Source organism: Erinaceus europaeus, chromosome X (assembly GCF_950295315.1).
Source record: "Erinaceus europaeus chromosome X, mEriEur2.1, whole genome shotgun sequence".
Lineage (NCBI taxonomy): Eukaryota > Metazoa > Chordata > Mammalia > Eulipotyphla > Erinaceidae > Erinaceus > Erinaceus europaeus.
Genome location: NC_080185.1, coordinates 121,966,219 through 121,989,958, shown reverse-complemented (window position 1 = coordinate 121,989,958; position 23,740 = coordinate 121,966,219). Strand labels below are relative to the sequence as shown.

The following is a 23,740-nucleotide window of genomic DNA, read 5'->3' as shown; positions in this document are numbered from 1 at the left end:
GAAAGTTGCAAAAGCATTTGACCTTTAGTCCAGAGAGCTCATTTCTAATATAGGTAGCCCCAATAACAAGGTGATTTGAAACTTCAATAGAAATATAACAGTTATAATTGAATGGTTTGTAATTTTAATTTTTTTTTTTTTTTTTACTAAAGCACTGCTCTGGTTTGTAGGGGTGCAAGGAAGGGCTTGAACCTAGGAGCTTATGCTATCTCTGAAGCTCCGGTTGATAATATATTTTTTTAAATATTTATTTTCCCTTTTGTTGCCTGGTTTTTCATTGTTGTAGTTATTGTTGTTATTGATGTCGTCATTGTTAGGACAGAGAGAAATGGAGAGAGGAGGGAAAGACAGAGAGGGGGAGAGAATGACAGACACCTGCAGACCTCCAGCGACTCCCCTCCAGGTGGGGAGCTGGGGGCTCGAACCTGGTTCCTTATGCGGGTCCTTGCGCTTTGCGCCACGTGCGCTTAACCCGCTGCGCTACCGCCTGACTCCCGATAATATTTTTATATGTATATATTTTTATTTATTTTCCCTTTTGTTGCTCTTGTTTTTTATTACTGTTGTAGTTATAATTGTTGTAATTTAGTTCTAATTGTTGTAATTGATGGCGTCGTTGTTGGATAGGACAGAGATAAATCAAGAGGAGGGGAAGACAGAGAGGGGAAGAGAAAGACACCTGCAGACCTGCTTCACCACGTGTGAAGCGACTTCCCTGTACATGGGGAGCAGGGGGCTCGAACCGGGATCCTTACGCCGGTCCTTGGGCTTTGCGCCACCTGCGCTTAACCCGCTGCGCTATTGCCCGACTCCCCAGTTAATAAAATATTTTTAAGGAACCCAGAACTTTTTCACCTTATAAGCTAGTGTCTCCCAATAGTCATTTACTTATGCCCCTGGGAGGAAACAGAATATTTAGCAATAAACAAGACTAAAGATCTTCTTGCTCCAACCCTTTTCAGTTTTAAAATGAAGGGAAGTCAGGCGGTAGCGCAGCGGGTTAAGTGCAGGTGGCGCAAAGCACAAGGACCGGCGTAAGGATCCCGGTTCGAGCCCCCGGCTCCCCATCTTCAGGGGAGTCGCTTCACAGGCGGTGAAACAGGTCTGCAGGTGTCTTTCACACACACACACACCACCCCCACCCCCCCACCACCTCCCCCACCCCCGTCTTCCCCTCCTCTCTCCATTTCTCTCTGTCCTATCCAGCAACGACGAGATCAGTAACAGCAAAAAAGGGGCAACAAAAGGAAAAAAATATGTATTTTTTTTTTAAATGAGTAAAGTAAGCTCTAGGGAGATGAAGTAATTTGCTCAAAATCCCTGGAGGCATTAGCTAGGCTGGGGGCTAGTGCCCAGGTCTTCTGAATTTCATGATGGGATTCCTTGGGCAGCACCTGCTCATCAGATTACCTTGTGCCCTGCCCCAATTGCAGTTCTTTATGGCGGCCGTGCATGATTTGGCTCTTGTCCACCCTTCCTCATCTGTTACCATTCCCCTTGCTTAGCACAGATTTCACTGCAGCCCACGGTCAGAAAGTGTTATCCACAGCAAGCCAGTTAAAACACACACGTGCACAAAACTGAAGCGAAAGTTCATTAAGCAGCACTTGTTCTGAAAACCTGTGGTTCCCTGATGCAGTCGGTTACCAGATTGACGCCACAGTCTAGAAACAGGACCCACAGCTTGAAAGGCATGCCTAACCACACAGCCTCTTTTATGTTCTTCCAACAGACTTGGCATTTTCACATCTCTGTCTGGAAGGCTTTCGCAGGTAATATGCTTGACAGGTTCCTTTCGTTTTTCCAGCTTCGCGAGGATCTGGGAGGCTGTTCCTGATTACTGAATCGCCTCCTTGCCTTGCTTACTGGGAGGCTGTTCCTGATTACTAAATGGCCTCCTTGCCTTGCTTACTGGGAGGCTGTTCCTGATTACTGAATCGCCTCCTTGCCTTGCTTATCTGGGAGGCTGTTCCTGATTACTAAATGGCCTCCTTGCCTTGCTTACTGGGAGGCTGTTCCTGATTACTGAATAGCCTCCTTGCCTTGCTTATCTGGTCTCGTGTAATGACCTTGTGTGTCTGTCGACTTGCTTAGTTTTCATTTCCTCCAGTAGAATGTGTATGGGTCTGGGGTAGCCTGTGGACAGAGGCCAGAGTCTGACTCACCTCTGTCTACCTGGCACTTCCCAAAAACGTACCCTTCATGATTACAGGGAGGCTTAAATAGATAACCTAGGGAAATTGGTCAAATTCCATGTTAAGGGTTGTCCAAACAGGCTCCTCTCTCGCACCAAAACCTAGCAGAAAGCAGCCCTTGTCTGAAAAAGACCAGCATTCTTTCAAAGTCAAAGGGGGTGTCCTTCAGCGCCTACCCCTTGGTATGTGAGTGTGCAGGTGGGTTAACTCCACACCTGCTGTAAATAGTAGGTTAAAGGCTTGCGTGTGGAAGGAAGGCAGATGAACCATTTGTGTATGCCCCCTCCTTAAAGTTTCTAGAGTGCTCTGCTTTGTCGGTTGGTGTTCTTCTCCCTTTCAGGTTTCCGTTTTAGAAATGAACTCAGGTGCTTAGAACATCCAGCTCTCCTTCCTGTCTCCCACCCTTTCTGTTGTCAGTAACAATATTTGGTTTCAGAAGAGACTGCGGCCGGCTTCACTTGTTTTTCCTTTAGCACTTAAGCACTGGCTGCACTCCAAAAACTCTTGGAGGCAGGTTCTTAAAAGAATCCCAAGCTTTTATTTATTTATTTTTTTTTGTTCCCATAGAAATTAAGTTGTCAATTACAGATAGATTTTTAACTAACAAGAAAATATAAATCCATAACTGTTTCACACATGACTGGTATTCCATGCTGAGTCTGAAATGAAGGACTTTCCGACCTCTCTCCTTACAGCAAGACAAGAGACGAGTTCCCTTACCTGCGACAAGAATTTACTTAGTTCTGCAAATACTCAAATTATGTGCTTGATTCTGAGAAGCAATTTGTCAATACTAGAAAAAGAACTGTGAGATAGAGAACCTCCACCCTTCTCCCCCCCCCACCTTAGGACAGAGAACTTGAGAGAGGACAGGGAGAGAAAGATGCACACCTGCTGACCTCCTTCACTGCTCATGAAGCAGACCCTCTGCTGGTGGTGAGCAGGGTCTCAAACCCTGCTCCTTGTGCTTGGTAATATGTGCGCTCAACTGGGTACACCACCACCCAGCCCCCTAGAACCCTCTCCTAAACTACTGTAGTCTAGAGTGGTGTTCCAAGAGTTAACTATGGAAGTTAGACTAATTGTATGAAGGGCAATAATGCTAAAATCTGTTCTGTAGAAGTCATAGACTAGGAAAAAAAAATCACATATGCTTGGGGCAGCTGGGTTAACACCCTGTTTGAAAAAACATCACAAAAAATGAGCTTGCCCAGGAACTTGGGAAGATGGTAGAGCTGGGCCAGGTAGAGAGAAAATGTTAATTAACCAGACAGATGAGATGGTTTGAGGTGTGTTGAGGCAGCCACAGGAAATCCACTTTGATAAAAGGCTCAAGAAGTATCAGCACACTTGACTAGATGAGTAGGAACATGGCACAGAGAGCCCAGAGCACCAAGTGGTGTACTTATAACTTAGTGGGTTTGGTGAGTTCTTGAGAGATTTCTGGGTTTTGTTATTTTGGGTTTGTTTCCTGACTTTATGAGCATATGAATTTGGATGATGGCCAGAGACTCTCCCATAAAATATCGAGTTAGCTTTGAATGTGCGTCCCCCGCAGCCACCCCACTGTCTTTTATCTGAATGCAGTTAGGAAGAAAAGTGTCCTAAAAGGCCATTCTGTGTGTTGTTACACTTTTTTGTTGTTGATATATTCTTACTTCTCCATATTTACGAATAGAAAGAAAAGTCTCACATTCCATTTACTGCTCAGATCTATTCATAACATGATTTTCTTATCTTAAATAATTCCCCTGGACTGGGAAGATAGCACACAAGTGATACAAAACTACTTTCATGCCTGAGACTACAGAGTTCTAGGTTCAGTCCCCAGCACCCTCATAAGCCAGAGTTGAGAAGTGCTCTGGAAAGTAATAATAATAATAATAATAAATTTGGTCATTGAAATTCTTTTAAAAAATTTGTATTATCTTTATTTTGTTTATTGGATAGAGACAGCCAGAAACCTAGAGGGAACCTGGTTGCTCAAAGTCTCAGACATGAAAGTCTTGCAGGATCTCGGGCTGGAGTTGGTGCACTGTACCAAAATAAAAGACTCTGGGGTGTGGGCGTGTGTTCAGGTCCTGGAACAGGATGGCAAAGGAGGACCTAGAGGGGGTTAGATGGTTATGTGGGAAACTGAGAAATGCCACACATGTTCAAAATACAGTATTTTACTGTTGACTGTAAACCATTAATACCCCCCCAAATAAAGGGGGAAAAGTTCTCATCACAGGAAAATAAAATATAAGTGAGGTAATACGTGTGTGTGTGTGTGTGTGTGTAAAATTCATACAGTGTTATTTGTCAATTATATCTCAATAAAATTGAGGGGTAGGGAAAAAAATGAAAGTCTTGCAGAACCATTATGCTATCTTCCCAGCCCAGATAAGAGAGAAATTGAGATGAAAGAGGAAGATAGGAAGAGACAGAGACGCCTGCAGCCCTACTTCTCTCCTGAAGCTCCGCCCCCGCCCCACTACAGGTGGGGACTGGGGGCTTGAATTCGGGTCCTTGCACACTATAATGTGTTCACTCAATCCTGTGCACCACTACGTGACCCCCTTCCACTCATTTTAAACGTCGGTTTAAAATATGTTTTCCATTCACATGACTTTTATCATTGGTTTGGGCTTTTCTCATGTTACTCATCTCATTTTGTGAAAATGTGTTCAAAATGACCCATTCCTTTGTAGTTTGTCGCTTTGCTAGTAACTTAAAATAATAGTCTCTCATCCAGTGGATATTGCTAACCTTTAACATTTTCATTTTGGGTTAAAAATGTTTTTAAATTTTGAACTATCTTTATATATAGTGCGTACTGAACATAAGCAAACACACTTGGACCCACCTCTGAGGTGGAGAATCAGCTTCCTGTATGTCCCCACCTCTGGCCTTCAGGGGGCCAGCTGCTCAGCCTGCATGGGGCATGGCTCATTCTTGAGCTTTTCATTTGCTTTACCACCTGCGGTCTTCCAGATAAGTTTCCATGACTTGGTTCTATTGCTCAAGCGTCTTTCCTACTTTCAAATGACCACAGTTGGTTCATTTTGGTATAGCAAGCAGTTTGCAGAATGAATAAGCCGACTGATGGATTTAGGATTGTTGCTGGGTCTTGTAAGGCATTCTCCAGAGCAGTGCTTGTAGTTTTTTTGTTTAGCTCTGGTTTGTGGCCATTTTAAGCAGTTAGGGAGATCCAAATATCTCCAATAACACTCGTGTGTGTGTGTGTGTGTGTGTGTGTGTGTGTGTGTGTTGTTGTTTTCTTTGTCACTGTCATTCTCTCTCAAGTGTACAATGGCGTTTTCCAGAGGTTTCGTGGCATGTGAAGATGGGCTGACAGCATGTGTGATCGTGTATTTAACATTTATCTCAGTTTTAATGCCTAACTTAGTAACTACCCATAAACATAATTGATGTAAATAGGAAAGCTCTTTAGGGTCCTTGGTTGCTTGGTTTTTGTTTGTTTGTTTGTTTGGTTGGTTTTTTTTAATTTTCCCTTTTGTTGCCCTTGTTGTTGTAGTTATTTTTGTTGTTACTGATGTCGTCATTGGTAGATAGGACAGAGAGAAGAGGGGAAGACAGAGAAGAGGAGAGAAAGATAGACACCTGCAGACCTGCTTCACTGCTTGTGATGCGACTCCCCTGCAGGTGGGGAGCCAGGGTCTCGAACCGGGATCCTTACACGGGTCCTCAGGTTTAGCACCATGAGCACTTAACCCACTGCGCTACCGCCCGATGCCCGCTTGTTTCTTTTTAAGAGTATAAAAGGGGTCCTCAGGCCAAAATGTTGGGAAGCACTGTTCTGAGGTTGGTACCCAGCATTGAAATAGGTGGACCATACATGAGGCGTAGATGTTCAGCTTTACCAGGTAATACCAAATAGGTAGTGTGACTGTACCATATTTCATTTTATCTGGCAATGTTTGAGTCTCCTTGTTGTTCTACACCCTGGAGTCATGGCATTTGGGGTGGTTTTGACTTTTTTTTTTTCCTTTTTTGTTGCCCTTGTTGTTTTTATCATTGTGTGGTTATTACGGTTGTTATTGATGCTGTTGTCGGATAGGACAGAAAGAAATGGAGAAAGGAGAGGAAGACGGGGGGGGGGGCGGTTGGGGGGGAGAGAGACACCTGCAGACCTGCTTCACTGCTTGTGAAGCGACTCCCCCCTCAGGTGGGGAGCCAAGGGCTTGAACTGAGATCCTTACACCAGTCCTCGAGTTTAGCACCATGAGCACTTAACCCACTGCGCTACAGCCTGACCCCTGGTTTTGACTTTTAACCATGTAGTGGAAGTGTTGAGTAGCTCCTGTGGTACTGATTTGCATCTTGTACCTGAAGAATGAACATTTCTATATCCATTTGGTTTCAGCATCTGTGAAAATAACTTCTTGAGACTCCTTGGCCCCTTTATTCTTCCATATAACTTACAGAATCAACTTACACTTTTTGGCGGGAAAAAAACTTTTGTTGTAATTTTGAGTGAAATTATGGGCCCTCAGGATGCGAATCCTATGTGCCAACCTCGGGAAGGTCTATATGTTTGGTAAAGATTAACTAGCTTTTGTTAAATTTATCCTTACGAACTTCGTGTTTAATTTTTATGGTTGTTTAAAAGGCATTTCTTAGGAATTTATTTTCTAAATGGTTTTTCCTCATTTATAGAAAGTATATATGACATATATATATATATATATATATATAAATTACAGAAATCTTCATTTTTATAATTATTCTCAATGTTTAGGGATTTTTTAAATTTCTTTATTGGGGAATTAATGTTTTACATTCAACAGTAAATACAATAGTTTGTACATGCATAACATTTCCCAGTTTTCCACATAACGATACAACCCCCACTAGGTCCTCTGTCATCCTTTTTGGACCTGTATTCTCGCCTCCCACCCACCCCAGAGTTTTTTACTTTGGTGCGATACGCCAATTCCAGTTCAGGTTCTACTTGTGTTTTCTCTTCTGATCTTGTTTTTCAGCTTCTGCCTGAGAGTGAGATCATCCCCTATCCATCCTTCTGTTTCTGGCTGATTTCACTTAACGTGATTTTATCAAGCTCCATCCAAGATCAGCTGAAAACAGTGAAGTCACCGTTTTTAATAGCTGAGTAGTATTCCATTGTGCATATATACCACAACTTGCTCAGCCACTCATCTGTTGTTGGACACCTGGGTTGCTTCCAGGTTTTGGCTATTAGAAATTGTGCTGCTAAGAACATATGTGTACACAGATCTTTTTGGATGGGTGTGTTGGGTTCTTCAGGATCTATCCCCCGGAGAGGAATTGCAGGATCAGTGGGCAGGTCCATTTCTAGCCTTCTGAGAGTTCTCCAGACTGTTCTCCACAGAGGCTGGACCAATTGACATTCCCACCAGCAGTGCAGTTTGACCCCACAGCCTCTCGAGCATTTGCTTCTGTTACCTTTTCTGATGTATGACATTCTCACAGGAGTGAAGTGGTATCTCGTTGTTGTCTTTATTTGCATTTCTCTGACAATCAAAGACTTGGAGCATTTTTTTCATGTGTTTCTCAGCCTTTCGGAGCTCTTCTGTGGTGAATAGTCTGTCCATGTCCTCCCCCCATTTTTGGATGGGGTTATTTGTTGTCTTGTTGAGTCTGGCAAGCTCTTTATTGGTTGGTTATTAAACTCTTGTCTGATGTATGGCATGTAAAGATCTTCTCCCTCCCATTCTGTGAAGGTTTGGAGATTCTATATAGTAGTAACACCTTGAAATAGTGATAGGCTAACTTTCCAGTCTTCCAGTTTTCAATGCTGTTGTTTTACACTGACTGCCTGGAACCTTTAGAACACTGTCGAATAGAAGCAGGGATAAAAAGCCTGTTTTATTCGCAATAAAGCTAGCCCCAACATGTCACCATTGAGGATGGTCCCTGTTGAACCTTTATGATAATGAATCAGTTCCCTCCTTCAGAAGCTTACTAGTTTGGGGCTTGTTTTATTTCCATGACAATTGATTGTTGAATTTTACAAAATTTGTTTCATATTGTAACTCATGAGTTGTTCATTTTTTTTTCTTTAAATCTATAATGTGGTAGGCAATATCAGAATTTTAAAGTAATTTCCATATCCAGTTAATTAATATTTTGTCTAGGAGTTTTGTATCTGTAGTCACAAAATGGCCTGTATTTAGATATATATATTTTTTTTTTGGTCTATTTTTCTTGTGTGGTTTTGGACATCAAGGAAATACAGGCTTATATTTCTGTTGTCTGCAAGATCCATTCTTTCTGTGGCGATCTAACCCGGTTCCCAATTGTCACCTCTCCCCCTAATTTATTGGATCAATGTATTATTTTCTTGCCATGTGTTTTCTAATGTCACTACTTACCATTTCTTCTTATGTTTAAGATCTCATATCTGGGATCATTTTGTCTTTAAGTCTTTTCTTGGTTTGGGGGTTGTGGTGGTATCTGTTGGTGGTTTTAGCTTTGAAATGGTTTTGACTTTCTTTTTTTTTTAATTTTATTTATGAAATGGAAATATTAACAAGACCATATGTGGTCTGGGAGGTGGCGCAGTGGATAAAGCATTGGACTCTCCCAGGACCATTATGGGGTGCAGAAGGTGGAAGGTCTGGCTTCTGTAATTGCTTCCCCATGGAACATGGGTGTTGGCAGGTGGACCCATACTCCCAGCCTGTCTCTCTCCCTAATGGGACCCGGCTCTGGGGAAGCAGGGCTCCAGGACACATTGGTGGGGTTGTCTGCCCAGGGAAGTCCAGTTGGCATCATGGTAGCATCTGGAACCTAGTGGCTGAAAAAGAATAAAAATATAAAGCAGAACAAATGTTAACTCTCTTTGCAGAGAGTTTTTAGTTTTGAATCATGGTCATTATCCTATGGTTTTGTCAGTGTTTCCTTATTATAAATTAAAAAAAAATAAAGTAGAACATATTATTGACTAATCGTCGTGAACCGAAAGGCAAGAATATTGCAGATGAAGATATGGGGTATCTGTTTTGGAAAAAGTTAGTAGGTCTGTTTTAGGTACTCCAAGGGGCCCGTGGCTTTACTAGTTTTTGCCTGAGTCTGACAGCTAACATGCAGGTGGACCCAAGGCATTGTCTGGGAAGTGGTGTCAGAGTTGGAACAAGGACTTTAAACAGTAAGAACTTTACGTTTAGGAAAAACTGAAAAGGAATAAAGGGCCTAGAGAAGATCCCAACAATCTCAGGAGAAATTCAAGGAGAAGTGAATTTTCCAGTGAGTGGAAGGGTTCCTTCAAGGCAACGGGAACATCAGACAGAGATTGTTCTTATCCACTGCCTTTTTTGGAGAGGAAAGGTAGGCGGAAAGTGACTTGTGGAGTGTAACTATCTAGTGGAGGACATTTGCCATGAACTCTGCAAATTAGGAACCGTTCCGACATTTTTTTCATCTTTCTACCTGCAATTTCTAGCTCTCTTGGGCTAGCTAGCATATGGTGAGTGATCCTAAGTTAGTATCCCCAAGAGAAGAGACCCTTTCTAGACAGACGAATAGACACAGAGAAACACGTATTTCGAAAATTCTCCATCTTTTTACAGTCGTGAACTCAACCTTTTGAAATTGTCCGTACTAGAATAGAGGGAAATATCTAAGAGTTTATAGACTTTTGTCCTTAGTAACATACATTCTAGAAGTATCAGGCTTCTGCTGCAGAGATTGGAGCCTCCTCACGTGGAGAGTCGTGCAGTAAATTGGTGGTGCCCTGGACTTGGGAGATCTGAGTGTAGTCTTCAGCCTCAGTAATGTCTTAGAGGTACTTGACACTGTTTCCACTCACCTCTTGTAGCTGCTGATCTCAGCCCCCATATATGTGCATCCTAAATGCTTTGTGTCCTATACAGTGTTAAAGTCAGTTACTAGCTAGCTGCGGCTTTTCAGCTGGCAGTTGGTTTTTAGTCAAGGTCATTTGCAAAGCTTGCATGAGAAGAGATTTACCAAATCTCCTCTTAAACATGAGTGACTTTTCCCTACTGAAAATTTAATCTCTAATAAGAAATTTGGTTTGATTAGCTCTCTAGAAAGTGGAGCAGTGTTCACAGAAATTTCATTGTTTTCTTTTTATGCCTGCAGCCATTTTGCTGGGAATGGAAGGTCAAAAATAAATGCTGCATTTCAGTCAGTCAGCAGACTTTTAGCTGGCCTCACATTGTCTGTAGTGATTTGGTATACCTCTATTTTGATACCTTGTAATTACTAGATGGGTGAGGATTTGCCCAAGCCTTTTTTTTTTTTCCCTGTGTTATAGTCACAGCTGACATAGGACAGTAAAAGACCATATGGTTTTTTTTTCATTTTCGGATAGAGACAGAAATTAAGAGGGAAGAGGGAGAAAGAGCACTGCTTTAACACTCGTGAAGCTTCCCAACTCTGCAGGTGGGGCGTGGGGGCTGGAACCCCGGGCCTTTGTGCATTGTAACTTGTGCACTCTACTGGATGCACCACCACCCACCCCCAAAAAACTTATTAATGTTTTTTTTTTAATATTTATTTATTTCCTTTTTGTTGCCCTTGTTGTTTTTATTGTTGTTGTTGTAGTTCTTACTGTTATTGTTGATGTTGTCGTTGTTGGATAGGACAGAGAGAAATGGAGAGAGGAGGGGAAGACAGAGAGGGAGAGAGACAGAGAGACAGACACCTGCAGACCTGCTGCACCGCTTGTGAAGCGACTCCCCTGCAGGTGGGGAGTGGGGGCTCGGACCGGCATCCTCACGCTGGTCCTTGCACTTTGCGCATGTGCGCTTAACCCGCTGCACTACTGCCCGACTCCCTATTTTTAAGTTTTTATACAGATATTATATGCAGATTTACTGGAAGAAAAATAACACAAATATGTCTACAAAAGTATAGACAATAACATTTGAAGAAATATCAATAGTTGACAGATTTCTAAAATCCTGAAGTTAGAGCATAAGAAAATATAAGCATCATTTTAGAGAGAAAATTAATCCTTAAGCATATTATACTAAACAGATGACACCAAGGACAAAGAGAAAAATCTAACAGCTAGGGAGAAATTACAGGTTATCTGCAAAAGAACAAAAGCCAGAGTGATAATTGATTTCTCAGCAGCAGCAGTTAATACCAGGAAACATTGAAATAATTTTCTGAAAATGCCAAGGGAAATAACTGCCTCTTGGAATATTTATTCAAGAGAAAAAGTAAAACTTTTCAGTCCTACAAAGATGTGACAGTTTTATTGATGATTAAAAATAAACTAGATCAGATCACTAATAATTGAATAGAACCCAGAAGGAATCAGATTACAAGAAACAGCAGAAAATAGTGGGTAAGCAAATTAGTAAAGGGAAAGTCTAAATAACAGTCCGGGTGAGGAGATTTAAAATACAACGTAAGGACTGGAGATGTTAAGCATTGACTTTGTTGATTGAATGTGACTACTAAAGGTTACCACTTGAGACAGCAATAAAATGTTTCATTTTCACACCAAAGAAGGTATAAAAAGGAGGAAGAAAACCTGTCTCCAGAAGGTCATGAGGAAAAACACAAACATCTAGCGACTAAAGTACAGTGTCAATCAGAAGAAATACTTTCATCAGTAGTTACCACAGATAGAAAGAGACATATAGTTATGCGAATAGATATTGAAAATCGTATTTATATGTTGCCCACTAAAAACTAATATAAAATTAATAATAGTAAAATAAAGAATTGAAGAAAAAAGAAAGGCAAGACAAATACCAAAAGCAGTCATGTGTTGGTTGTACTCTGACTAGCAAATCGTCATTCAGGGGGTAAAGAGGGATAGATACTATTAGTGGTAAGAAGGAATCCTAAAAATGTCCGATAATTAGGAGCTAGCAACATAAAGTGCCCAGCAGTATAGCCTCAAGAAACAGAAAACAAAAATTCCCGGCATAATAAAGGGAACTTGATAAAGTCCAAATATGCTGACCAACTTTAACAAACCTCTTTCAGTAATATACACAAGCACCATGAACCATGAACCATGGGAGCCATTGGGTGTGTGTGTAAAGAATATAAAGATTATTCCTACCCAACAAATAGAAAACATATCCTTGTATTGTGTCTTTGTGCTGTTGGAACATTTGTAAACATTCATGTACTAATCATAAAAGAAGTCTCAGAAATCCCAGAGTGGCTGAGTCACACAAACCATGGTCTTGCATCATTAAGCAGTTAAATTAGACGTCACAGCTTTCGGTTTTCGGCTCGGAGGAGGCCAAGGTGCAACTCTCTTTGGTCATACCGAATCCGAGTTCATCCGACACCAGACGCCTCCACCATGCTGCTAAAAGTTCGACCCCAACGAGATCTAAGTCGTGTACCTGAGATGCACCGGTGGGGAAGCCGGCGCCACTTCAGCCCTGGCCCCCAAGATCGGGCCTCTTGGTCTGTCTCCAAAAAAAGTTGGTGATGACATTGCCAAGGCTACTGGTGATTGGAAGGGTCTGAGGATTACAGTAAAACTCACAATCCCGAACAGACAGGCCCAGATTGAGGTGGTGCCCTCTGCCTCAGCCCTCATCATTAAAGCCCTCAAGAAACCACTAAGAGACAGAAAGAAGCAGAAAAATATTAAGCACAGTGGAAACATCACTTTTGATGAAATTGTCGACATTGCCCGACAAATGAGGCACCGATCTTTAGCTAGAGAACTCTCTGGACTGCTAAATCTGTGGGTTGCAGTGTTGATGGCCTCCGTCCTCATGACATCATAGATGACATCAACAGTGGTGCTGTGGAATGTCCAGCTAGTTAAGAATTACAAAGGAAGATGCTTTAATAAAGGATTATTTGAAAAAAAAAATGAGACGTCACAATAAACAGGTGTTTAAAAACAAGTCAGATGGGGTTTGTTGTTTGTTTTTAGATAAAGAGAGGCAGAGAGAAATAGACCAGCTACATAACCAAAGGTTGTTTGAATGCTTAAACCTAGGTTGTGTGCATGGCAAAGCAGCACAGTATCCAAATGAGCCATTTCCCCAGCCCCCAAAACAGTTCAGCTGTTAGGAAACCAAAATAGCACACCTCAAAATAACCCAGAGTTAACACTTCCTGGCAGTGTCTGTAATTCTTTTGATAAATAACCCACAGGTTAAAAAGAATATCACAACGAAAACTATAAAGCACTTAAAAACTGAATAGTAAGCTATCTATAGTCTTAGTGCAAGTAGTAGATTTGCAGACCCAAAGGCTTAGAGAATGGCTCGGTGTGTTAGAGCACAGGATTTAGTATGCCTGAAGCCCACGTTCCATCCCCGGCGCCACAGTAAACTTGAGCTGAACTGTACTGAAGTCTCATAAAAATTAGTCAACTCCAGGCTGCACAAATTTGGGGACCCTTGGGTAGTAGGTAGAGCATGTTGTCCAACCTCCCTTTGGAGAATGAAACGGAAATTCCCTACCGTTATTGATTCACACCATGGGCAAGGTCCTAAAGGGGCCCACAGATGGGTCCATTGTGTTGTTCCTGATGGAGATGACCAGTGACAGTGGAGATAGGGATCTGTTAGAGGTCTAGGCCCATCGTGTCTGTGTGACTTGGAGCCCTGCCTCCCCAGATCCCTGCCCCACTAGGGAAAGAGAAAGACAGGCTGGGAGTATAGATCTACCTGTCAACACCCATATTCAGTGGAGAAGCAATTACAGAAGCCAGATCTTCCACCTTCTGCTCCCCACAATGACCCTGGGTCCATGCTCCCAGAGGGATAAATAATAGGGAAGATAACAAGGGAGGGGATTGGATATGGAGCTTCTGGAGTGGTCATTGTGTAGAATTGTACCCCTCTTTTCCTGTCGTCTTGTCAATATTTCCATTTTATAAAGAAAAAAAGAATCAGCTCTTAATTTTTTATTTAAGATTTGTTTATGCAGGAAGGAAGAGGGAAACAGTATCATTCTGGTACTGATGATGCCCGAGACTGAATTCTGAACCACATGTTTTAAGAGTCCAGTGTTCTATTCACTGCACCAACTCCCACTCCGCCAAAATAAAAATAAATAACTATTTTTTGTTTGTTTTGTTCTGTTACTGCTACCAGGATTATCAATGGGCCATAGTGCCTGCACAACCAAATTCACCAACTCTGGCAGCAACTTGTTTTCTCTCTCTCTCTCTCTCTCTCTCTCTCTATTTTGACAGAACAGATAAATTGAGAGGGGAAGAGGAGACTGAGGGAGAGAGAAAGACACTTGTCACACTGCTTCACTGCTGATGAAGCTTCTCCTGTGTAGGTGAGCCTGAGACCTGAGCTCCAGTTCTTGAGTGTGGTGAGGTGTGCACTCAGCCAGGTGGCCACTGACCAGCCCCTAAAATGAAAAAGAAAGCAAGACCTGAATAAAAATTAACGAAAGATTCAACCGAAGCAGCTACAGAATGGACATGAGTAAATGAATACAAAGAAAGGAAAAGAAAAGTAGTATAGACTTTTAGAGTATAGGGGAAAAGACAGTATAGGTAATAGACATCAGCCGGGGGTGGGGGTGGGGGTGGGGGTGTGTTCTGAAAGGATTACGAAACTTGACAATCGTAGAAAGACGGAGAGGAAAAAGCAAAGGCATATGCTAGGAATGAAAGCAGATGTAGTCATTGATGTGGCAGAGGTTTTGAAAACCCTAGGAGAATACAATTACTACCGTTGCTACTGTAAATTAGAACATGTAGATTTCAAGGAAAGAACTTTTCGAGGATGTCCACGTTATCCATATTTCTCATTGAAAAGCATGAAGCCTACCTAAACTAGTGACTGTTACAGGGGCTGGGTTTGTGGAGCTCTCTGCTATCCACTTTCCACCCTGTCTCCACACATTGTCATGTGTTGTTTTCACTGGGCTATGTTTTCGGCGGGCTGGCTTCACGGGCGGGTAACAGACGAACAGGGACTCATGATTGAGCTGTAGGCAGTATCTCTTTATTCATGCAGGACGCAGCACAATCTAAGACGAGCTAAGCTAAACTCAAGTCCCTTAAAACTCACAATGCTGTCTTTATATATACTTGCCAAGTAGGGTGGAAACAGATGTGACATCGAGAGGGTGGAGAGAAAAGTGACTGGTGAAAATCAGAGTGTGACAAGGAGAGGGCACAGCAGGCGAGAATCCTATCACTGAACCACCAATGCCCTGGAGGGAGTGCTTTATGTAAATGTAAAAGTGATTTATGTAAATAGACCAATGCTTTGAATGGGATTAAATCTATCCCTATATAGGCATATGGTTAAGCAGAAGCCAGGGGGAGCTGGCATACTATCTAACAGTCATGCTCCCACAAGCGACTAAGCAGTTGTGTTAGTCCACAGAGTGGAATGCTACTTAGTCAAGTACTTGACTAGGGACAGCTCAGTAGTCAAGATTTAAATAAGAAGATAAAGATTTGAGAAGTATCTTGTCTCTTGGTCCTCTTCTCTCCTTAGACAACCGTATTTGTTTTGTTTCTTCTATCATTAAACAGTAAAGCAGAAACTTATATGTTATTTAACAGAATTACATGAGGAAAGCTTTTCACTTGTTATTATTTAGTCTTTAAATGAAAAAAAGACCAGAAAACTGCTCAGCTCAGGCTTATGGTGGTACTGGGGATTGAACCTGGGAATTCAGAGCCTCAGGCATGAGAGTCTTTTGTATAACCACAATGCTGTCTCTCCAGCCCAAGTGTTTCATTTCAGTAAGAAGCAAATCACCACTGATTTATATATACACCCTTAGACTTTTCTCTGCGAAAGTGTAACTGTTACAGTCTATTTGGTGATGGACCAGATATAGCATAATAGTTATGCAAAAGACTTTGCATGCCTGAGGTTCTGAGGTCCTGGGTTCAATCTCTGGCACCTCCATAAACCAGAACTGAGCAGTGCCCTGGTAAAAGAAATAAATAAAAAATTTAAATACCTTTTATTTGAAAAAACTATTAGATGACAGGACACTGTGTAAGACCAACATTAAAACAAACTTTATATACAGAGTAGAAAGAGACATTGACCTGGAGGTGGGCTGATAGTTCATTAATGGCCTTTCTTAGCAAAGGTGTGACCAAGATGAACTTTGAGTCATTTTGAAGAAATGCAAGGATGAGCCCTAAAAAATCTACCACTTGAGATTACTTCATCTCCTTCCATCACTGAGAGGGAAAGTCTCCCAAAACGATAGCCTGAGCAAGGGGAAAGCTATGAGCACGTGTGTGTCTTGATACCTTAAGACTTTTTAAGGGTCATATGCTTGAGCGTCCACATTCTCGTGTGCGGGGACCTGGATTCAAGCCGCTGCTGCCCAGCTGCAGGTGGGAAGCAAGTGTCTCCTTTTCTCTCTCCCTCTTTCCCCCTCCCCTCTCTCAATTTCTTTCTGACCAATCCAAAATTAATAGACTTTTTAAAATTTGTAAAAAGACGGTTAAGGGACACACTTATTAAAAAAAAACCCAACTTTTTAAAATAACTTTTTCTTTCTGTACTATCTAGACTTAGCAGAGAACTGGATTTCTGAAAATTCCCTAACTTGTGAGGGTTCGGGTAGTGGTACAGTGCTTGAAAGCAGAATACTGAAGAGGGGGAAAAGCAGCATATTGTGTTACCCTAGTTCTTAATTCTACACACCTATGAGTGTGTCCTTTTAGTGTTCTATGCGACAACATGGCAAAATGTGAAAGTTTGCATTTAAGTCCATCTGTATACTAAGTATGTTTGAGTTGCCGGCTGACTTTGGCAGTTTTCATAGCCTGTTGCTCTGATTTGAAAGAGCAGCTGACAGACTGGTTATTCAGACTTGGGTGTTAGGTAGAAAGTGTCTTGAAAATGAATGAAGTCAGCCTGTAGTTTCCAAGACAGCATCGTATTGGTCCTGTGGAGAGGCTTGTCTGGTGGCCAAGCTGGATGGCCCTACTTCAGAGGACAGGCATTTCCAGGGGTCCTTCTGATGCTACCGATACAGTCTAAGCCCATTTGGAGCCCAGTCCTGTTGAGCAATTAGAAAGAAAGAAGAGTTGGGCTTTAGAAACTGACAGATTGTGGAATCACAGACCTATAAAACATTCGCTAATGTTCCCCTGCTACAGAGCCACTCACTGTATAGATACTGAGCCCAGCCACTGAGAAGCGTATCTGAGGCAGGACTGTAAGCATGATTTCTGGCAGAAGCTTATATTTTCTAGTGCTTGAAACCTCCAAGTACTTGCATATATACTTTTTCATCTGATGCTCACATAGCTTTTGTATCTCAAGCAGCTTAAAGATAAGGAAATTGGGTCTCAAAGAAGATGCTGTTTTTCTGCCCTTTCTGCTGTTATCTCTGACTGCCCGAAAGACAGCAGAACACAGAGAGGAGATTGAATCTATAAAACTTGACAACTAACTGGAGCCCCCCCCCAAAAAAAAAAGAGAGAATGAATGAAAAAAGAAAGAGCTGCAATTGTTTTGTTTTGTTTTAGTTAATATAATTAGGACATTTAAGTTCTGTTTTAGTACCTAAAACGGAAGGTAGCTGCACCATTTGTAACGACCCTTTTTTCCCAATTTAAGTTTATTTTTGATAGAGGATAAGAGGCAGAGAGGAGGAGAGATACCTGCAGCACTGCTCCTCTGCTTGTGAAGCTTCCCTCCTGCAGGGGGGGACCAGGGTTTTGAATTTATGCCCTGAAGCATGGTACTGTGTGCACTCCACCAGGTGAGTCACCACCCAGCTCCTGCCAACAATTAATTTGTATCCTGCCACTGTATTGTAGTACCTAATGCTTTCTAAAAGTTTTCTACTGGATTCTTTTGTAATTAAAATTTTTTATTTTATGTACTTGCTGATGAGAGAGTATCACTCTGGCTGGCACATGCCGTGTCAGGAATTGAACTCAGGACCCCATGCTAAAAAGTCTGATATTGGGGCCTGGTGGTAGCGCACATGTTGCAGTGCGCAAGGACCCTGGTTCGAACCCCCCAGTCCCCACCTGCAGGGGGAAAGCTTTGCGAGTGGTGAAACAGTGCTGCAGGTGTCTCTCTGACTCTCTATCATCCCCTTCTCTCTCGATTTCTGGCTATCTCTATCCAGTAAATAAATATACTAAAAAAGAAAAAAGAAAAACATATTTTTTTAAGAAAGTCTGACATTACACTACATCCTGGGCCACTTAATAAAGTACAGAATAGGGGGGAAATGAGGAACAGATTCAGTCAAGAAATGTTTTCTGAAGGCCTTTATGACAGTGGGGGGGGGCGCGGGGGGGCGGGGGTTCTTCGCACATGTAGTCTGCACTGCCATTGGGGTATATGTATGGGAAGATAGGACCTGCCTGCCAGTAACTTTCTCCAGGGAAAAGTGCTCACCTGCCTCCAGAAAGACTTGGGTCAAGTCCTGTTCATAGCAGGGGAGTTCCTTGGGAGCCTGGGAAAATGTAGACAAGAGAAAGTATTTGAAAGCAACCTTGCAGAATAGGGGGAGTAGAATGTGCAGAGAGGTGCCTCCTACGAGACAAGGGAAGTCGAGTTACAGGGATTTTCAAAAGAGCAGAATGTGGAAGGGGGCTTATTGGGTTTAAAGGTTGAGAAGAATATAGCATGTGTGTGTGTGTGTGTGTGTGTGTGTGTGTGTGTGTGTGTGTGTGTGTGTGTGTGTGTGTGTGTGTGCAGATAACGATGACCTCGGTTGGTTATCGGAAAAGTTGACTGCAGAGCTTGAAAATGATAAATACCATAATGGTATTTCTGGTCAGTTCCCCATTTTGTATTTAACTTTTTTTTTTTTTTTTTTTTACCAGCAGGGTTATCACTGTGGCTCAGTACCAGCATTATGAATCCACCACTCCCTGCAGCCATCCCCCCTTTCTATTTTGATAGGACAGAGAGAAATTGAGAGGGAAAGGGGAGATAGGGAGGGGAAGAGGGGGGCCAGGTAGTGGCACACCTGGTTAAGTGCACATGCTACAGTGCACAAGGACATAGCTTCAAGCCCCCGGTCTCCATCTGCAGAAGGAAAGCTCTGCGAGTAATGAGGCAGTGCTGCAGATGTCTCTCTCTCTCTCCCCCTCTCTGTCGGGGTACCCCCTTCACTCTTGATTTCTGGCTGTCTCTCTTCAATAAATAAGTAAAAATAACAAAAAAAAATTTGGAGCGAGAGGGAGAGAGAGAGAGACACCTGCAGACCTGCTTTACCACTCCTGAAGTGTCCCCCTTGCAGGTGGGGAACAGGGGCTTGAACCCTGGTCCTTGCATATGGTAATGTGTGCACTCAACTGAGTGTGCCACTGCCTGGCTCCCCAACTCATTTTTTTATAAGATACTTGCCAAGCAAGTGTCATCTGAAAACTTAGTTCTGTCTTTACATTTAAGACTCCACCTCCTCATTTTTTCACTAACTACAGTTAAGAATTTCAAGATCAGATACATTAATCTCTGTACATGTTGTTTGATAGTTTTAGAGAGGATTGCACAAAACATTTTATAGTGGTTTTATTTTTTTGGATGTCAGTGGCTTCCCTCACACCCAGAAAGTCATAGGTCCTGGATGGGGGTAGATAGCATAATGGTTATGCAAAGAGACCCTCATGCCTGAGGCAGTGCTCTGGTAAGAAGAATAAAAATAAAAAAGAAAGTCTGTCAGTCCTTAGGATTGCTTTCTCATCTGAACTGCATCCCTCCATCTATCTATCCACTGTCAGCTTAGCTTTGTCTTCCAGGTCTTCCTTCTTCTCCTTCTCCTTGGTGTTTGTTGTCCTCATTCACTAGACAGTTTATCTGACTTGCATCTGCGCTGATACTCTCGCCTAGATAAACCTGATAAATATGACCCACGTGATATTGAAAGGCTACAACAAGATGACAACTGGGTGGAAAGTTACTTATGTTGGAGACATAATGTGGTGGATGAAACACTGAAGATGATTGATGAGAGTTTTCAGTGGAGGAAGGAACTAGCTGTCAACGGTAAGTTTGTCAATTTAACCCTGATGGTTTTACACCAGCGCCTACATAAATATCACTGTTTTTCACTCAACTTTGTGCTTACTGTTGGGCTCCTCACTCATCATAAACCCTAGAGCATGCTGTTACTTTGAAAGGATTGCCTTGTAGATAGCTAAGGAAATCTTATTAACAGGAAGCGGGCTCTTCACTCAGAGCAGAGTCTCCGGGTCTTCTATTGTTTAGGTAATGCCATTAAACCCTAGCAGGACAGCATCATCAAATCTACGCCTAGTGCTAGGCTGATGCTACTTGCCTGTCCCAGTTAGCTTTTGTCTGTATCCCCAGAGTTTCTCCTAATAAATGCTCCGTGTAAAATGACTGCAAGAATGGGGTCCTCCCAAAAGCAAACTCCCCCCCAGGGATACCACAGGCAACTTTCTCTTAACCTCTTTAAGACCCGCTTCTAGGTAGAAAGTCTCTCAAGAAGCAGTTTTAAGTCTCAGGAGGTTTTAGAATCGTCTTGAAGTGCTGTTCTCGGGAAAAGTTGTCCTCTCTCTCCTCCTAAACATTTTAACAAGAAGAGAGTGACCTAACAACTGGTTTTGATGCAGTAGAAAGGGTACTGTGACCTTGATGGTTATAAACTTTTGCAGACTATTAAAGTAGTCAACAAATCAGGAGCACATACATTTTTCCCTTCATGCTTGTGGAAGGAAGCCATGAGAGGTGGGGGGAGAGTTTAAGAAATTAGACCAATGCTGTGGCTTCTCTACCTCTACCTCTATATGCAAATGTAAAGTCAACAACAAACCAAGAAAGACTGGTCAAGTTTTAATTTGTATGTAAGTCCATAATAAAAGCTAGAACTCAGCAGCATTTAAAGATCTGTTGGGTTGTCTGAACAGTCATGATGCATTTTTTGCATAGAGAAGAACAAAGACTGTGTCATGACTTTGCCAACAACCCAGTATTTCACAAGTGACAGGTAGATGGGGTGATGAACCAGAGCAGCACTCTGGTTTATGCGTTACTGGGGATTGAACTAAGGACCTCATGCTCCTAAATCCAACACTTGACCCTCTGTGCGAAGTCCCAGGCCACAGTATTTTTTTTTTCTTCCTAACACAGAATTGCTAGATACAGTGACAAACAACAGAGATATGCTAAAATGGGGATGGGCTCAGAAAAGTTCTTGAATGTAAGTTCCTGGTGTGAGTGAAATCAGCTTCCTGCCTCCTCTCTGGTTCTTGGCCTCACAGCACTTTTGTTGCTTCTCCTGCTAAAGGACCTACAATGGCTTTCTGGCAGTCTTTGCCACTTGCCCCAAAGTTAAAAAATGTGTGAGATTTTGCTAGGTAGCAAAGTTAGTAGAAAATGTTTTACTAAAGAAACCATAGTGCTTTGTTTGATGAATTCTGAAGGCACACTGTGGATTTTTGCTGGCATATCATCTTGAAACTGTCTGGTAATAATGATTTGTTTGCAAATCATCATGTGAAACAGCCAGCACATGCAAATGGGGCCACAGGAACAGTGACTGTCTCTAGGGAATTTTTTTTTTCATTTCTCTCATTTATGTGTGTGCTTACTTACTTAGAAATACCATATTTTAAAATCATACTTTAGTGTTATAGTTAAATTGTAATTACTCATCTCAGTGTTTCACTTTCTAGACCTCAGCGAATCTTCCATTCCCCAGTGGCTGTTGGAAATAGGTGGCATCTATCTCCACGGTTATGACAAAGAAGGCAACAAGTTGTGTAAGTATATGTCACTTACTTACTGGCTTTTAGAGATAAGAGTTCTCAATCTCAGCCAGTTACTTAGTCAACAGAACTTTCTCCTTCTGTTCCACAAGCAGTTTCCTACAGTTGAGAATGGTTAGACCTCGGTGATTGAATCTTAGTTCCTTTGTCCTTGTCCTAGTGTTTGCATTCTGGTGGCACAGGCAATAAGCACAACTGCTGCATCCTGTAAAACAGCCAAATCATTCATTCAGTCATTAACTCTTCTAAGTGGACTGTGGTGTGAAATCCACCTCCAGTGTTGTTTCTCCTTCCAACCCGATATTTTTATGTCAACTCTGACTACTCCCAAGGGTTGCTAAACAGATGATGCTCTTTTCAAGTTTCCATTCTCCTCTTAGCTGCTTCCTCAATCTGTGCTCAAGAGAGGAGCAATCACAATACTCCTTGCTGTCCCAAGCCCTCCCTCCCATGTCCCTCTGGTTCAGAATCCAGTTTGGTTTTGCCCCAAGGCAGTGGACTGTCAGTCCATCCTGAGCAGATATCCTGTCTGGGGGTATTATCTGGAAGAAATACCGTATTTTAAAATCATACATTAGTGTTATAGTTAAATTGCAATTACTCATCTAAGTGTATCTATCTGTGTCTATCAACAAGATTCTGTGTGTGTAGTCCAACTGCCCTCCTCCTCCCCCTCCTCTTATTCCACAAACTCTTCCCAGCTTCATGCCTTTCTTGGCCTCTGTCACTCCCCAGCTGACAAGTCTCCTGGGGCGATCTCAAGTACATTGCAACTTCAGCTGCCTCCCCACAAACAGCAACCAGCAGATCCCACCACCCTCCATGGGCCACATGCCAGTTCCTAGCCAGCTCCCCCGTCCCCCACACAGTCGGCTACACAGTCTTCAGCACAACAGACAGTCCCATTCCCTCTCCCACTGCCCCTGCGGCCGGCCCCTTCCTCCCTTTGTACCACTTCTTCCCCAGGGCAGCCCCAACTCTCCATACCAACATCCCACGGGGGTTCTTCTCTGCCTTTTCTAGTTTCCCTGAACTCCCCTCTGTGCTCCCGCCCCAGAGCTGTTTTAAACCAGAGAAGCAAACCCCCGTAACATTCCATTCAGACTTTCTGCTCCGCCCTTGTCTAGTTTCTCTATCACTACTCCACACATCTGACCTCAGCTGCCCCCACTCCCTCCTTAGATCTTCCCTCCACTGGATGGAATGTTCTTCGTAGTGCTCGACTGAACTAAGCATCTGTTTGATGAGGCACCGTGAGGAGTACTTCCAGGCTGTTAGCAACTGTTTGTTCACCCGCATGTTCTTTCCCCCCTTGTTAATGAGGTGTGTTTGAAGGTTCCCACATACCGCTTCTCATTTAAAAGAAGGAAGAGATGGCTTTCGTCTGATAAACAAAATGAATTGTAAGCAAATTGAAATGCCTGGGGAAAAGAATGATTAAATTCATGATCATCATGCCATAAGCGTTTTCCCACTGGTTTTTAACCTCTTGTTCTGCTTAGTCTGGATCCGTGTGAAGTATCATGTGAAAGACCACAAAACTATCATGGACAAAAAGAAGCTCATAGCATTCTGGCTGGAACGATATGCTAAAAGAGAAAATGGGAAGCCTGTGACTGTTATGTTTGACCTGTCTGAAACCGGAATAAACAGCATAGTAAGCATTTCTTGTTCATGCGAAATCACTGTTTCTCCCGGAGTCTTGCCTACTACCCCGCCTCTCACCCAACTAGCTACTGCTTTGACATTGAACTAGCCAGGCTGTTTGGGATTTATTTAGTCTCCTACATTGTCAGTGAAGTCAAACAAGGAGTAAGGTTTGCAAATAATTGAATTTTCCTGAGTGTTTGGCAAGAAGGCTATGAATTTCCTAGAGGTGCCCCTTGTCAGAGACACAAGC

At 42.5% G+C, this 23,740-nt stretch overlaps 1 protein-coding gene and 1 pseudogene across 3 annotated transcripts in view; both read left to right on the top strand.

Moving 5' to 3' along the window:
• Positions 1-23,740, top strand: part of MOSPD2 (motile sperm domain containing 2) — a 57,966-nt gene that overhangs the window by 1,775 nt on the left and 32,451 nt on the right. For all 3 annotated transcript variants that reach the window (XM_016185737.2, XM_007517489.3, XM_060183019.1), the window contains exons 3-5: positions 19,940-20,095; positions 21,748-21,834; positions 23,343-23,497. In XM_016185737.2, coding sequence (XP_016041223.1) covers positions 19,940-20,095; positions 21,748-21,834; positions 23,343-23,497 — 398 coding nt within the window. The remainder of the gene's footprint in view (positions 1-19,939; positions 20,096-21,747; positions 21,835-23,342; positions 23,498-23,740) is intronic.
• Positions 1,634-13,526, top strand: LOC103108537 (uncharacterized; annotated as a pseudogene).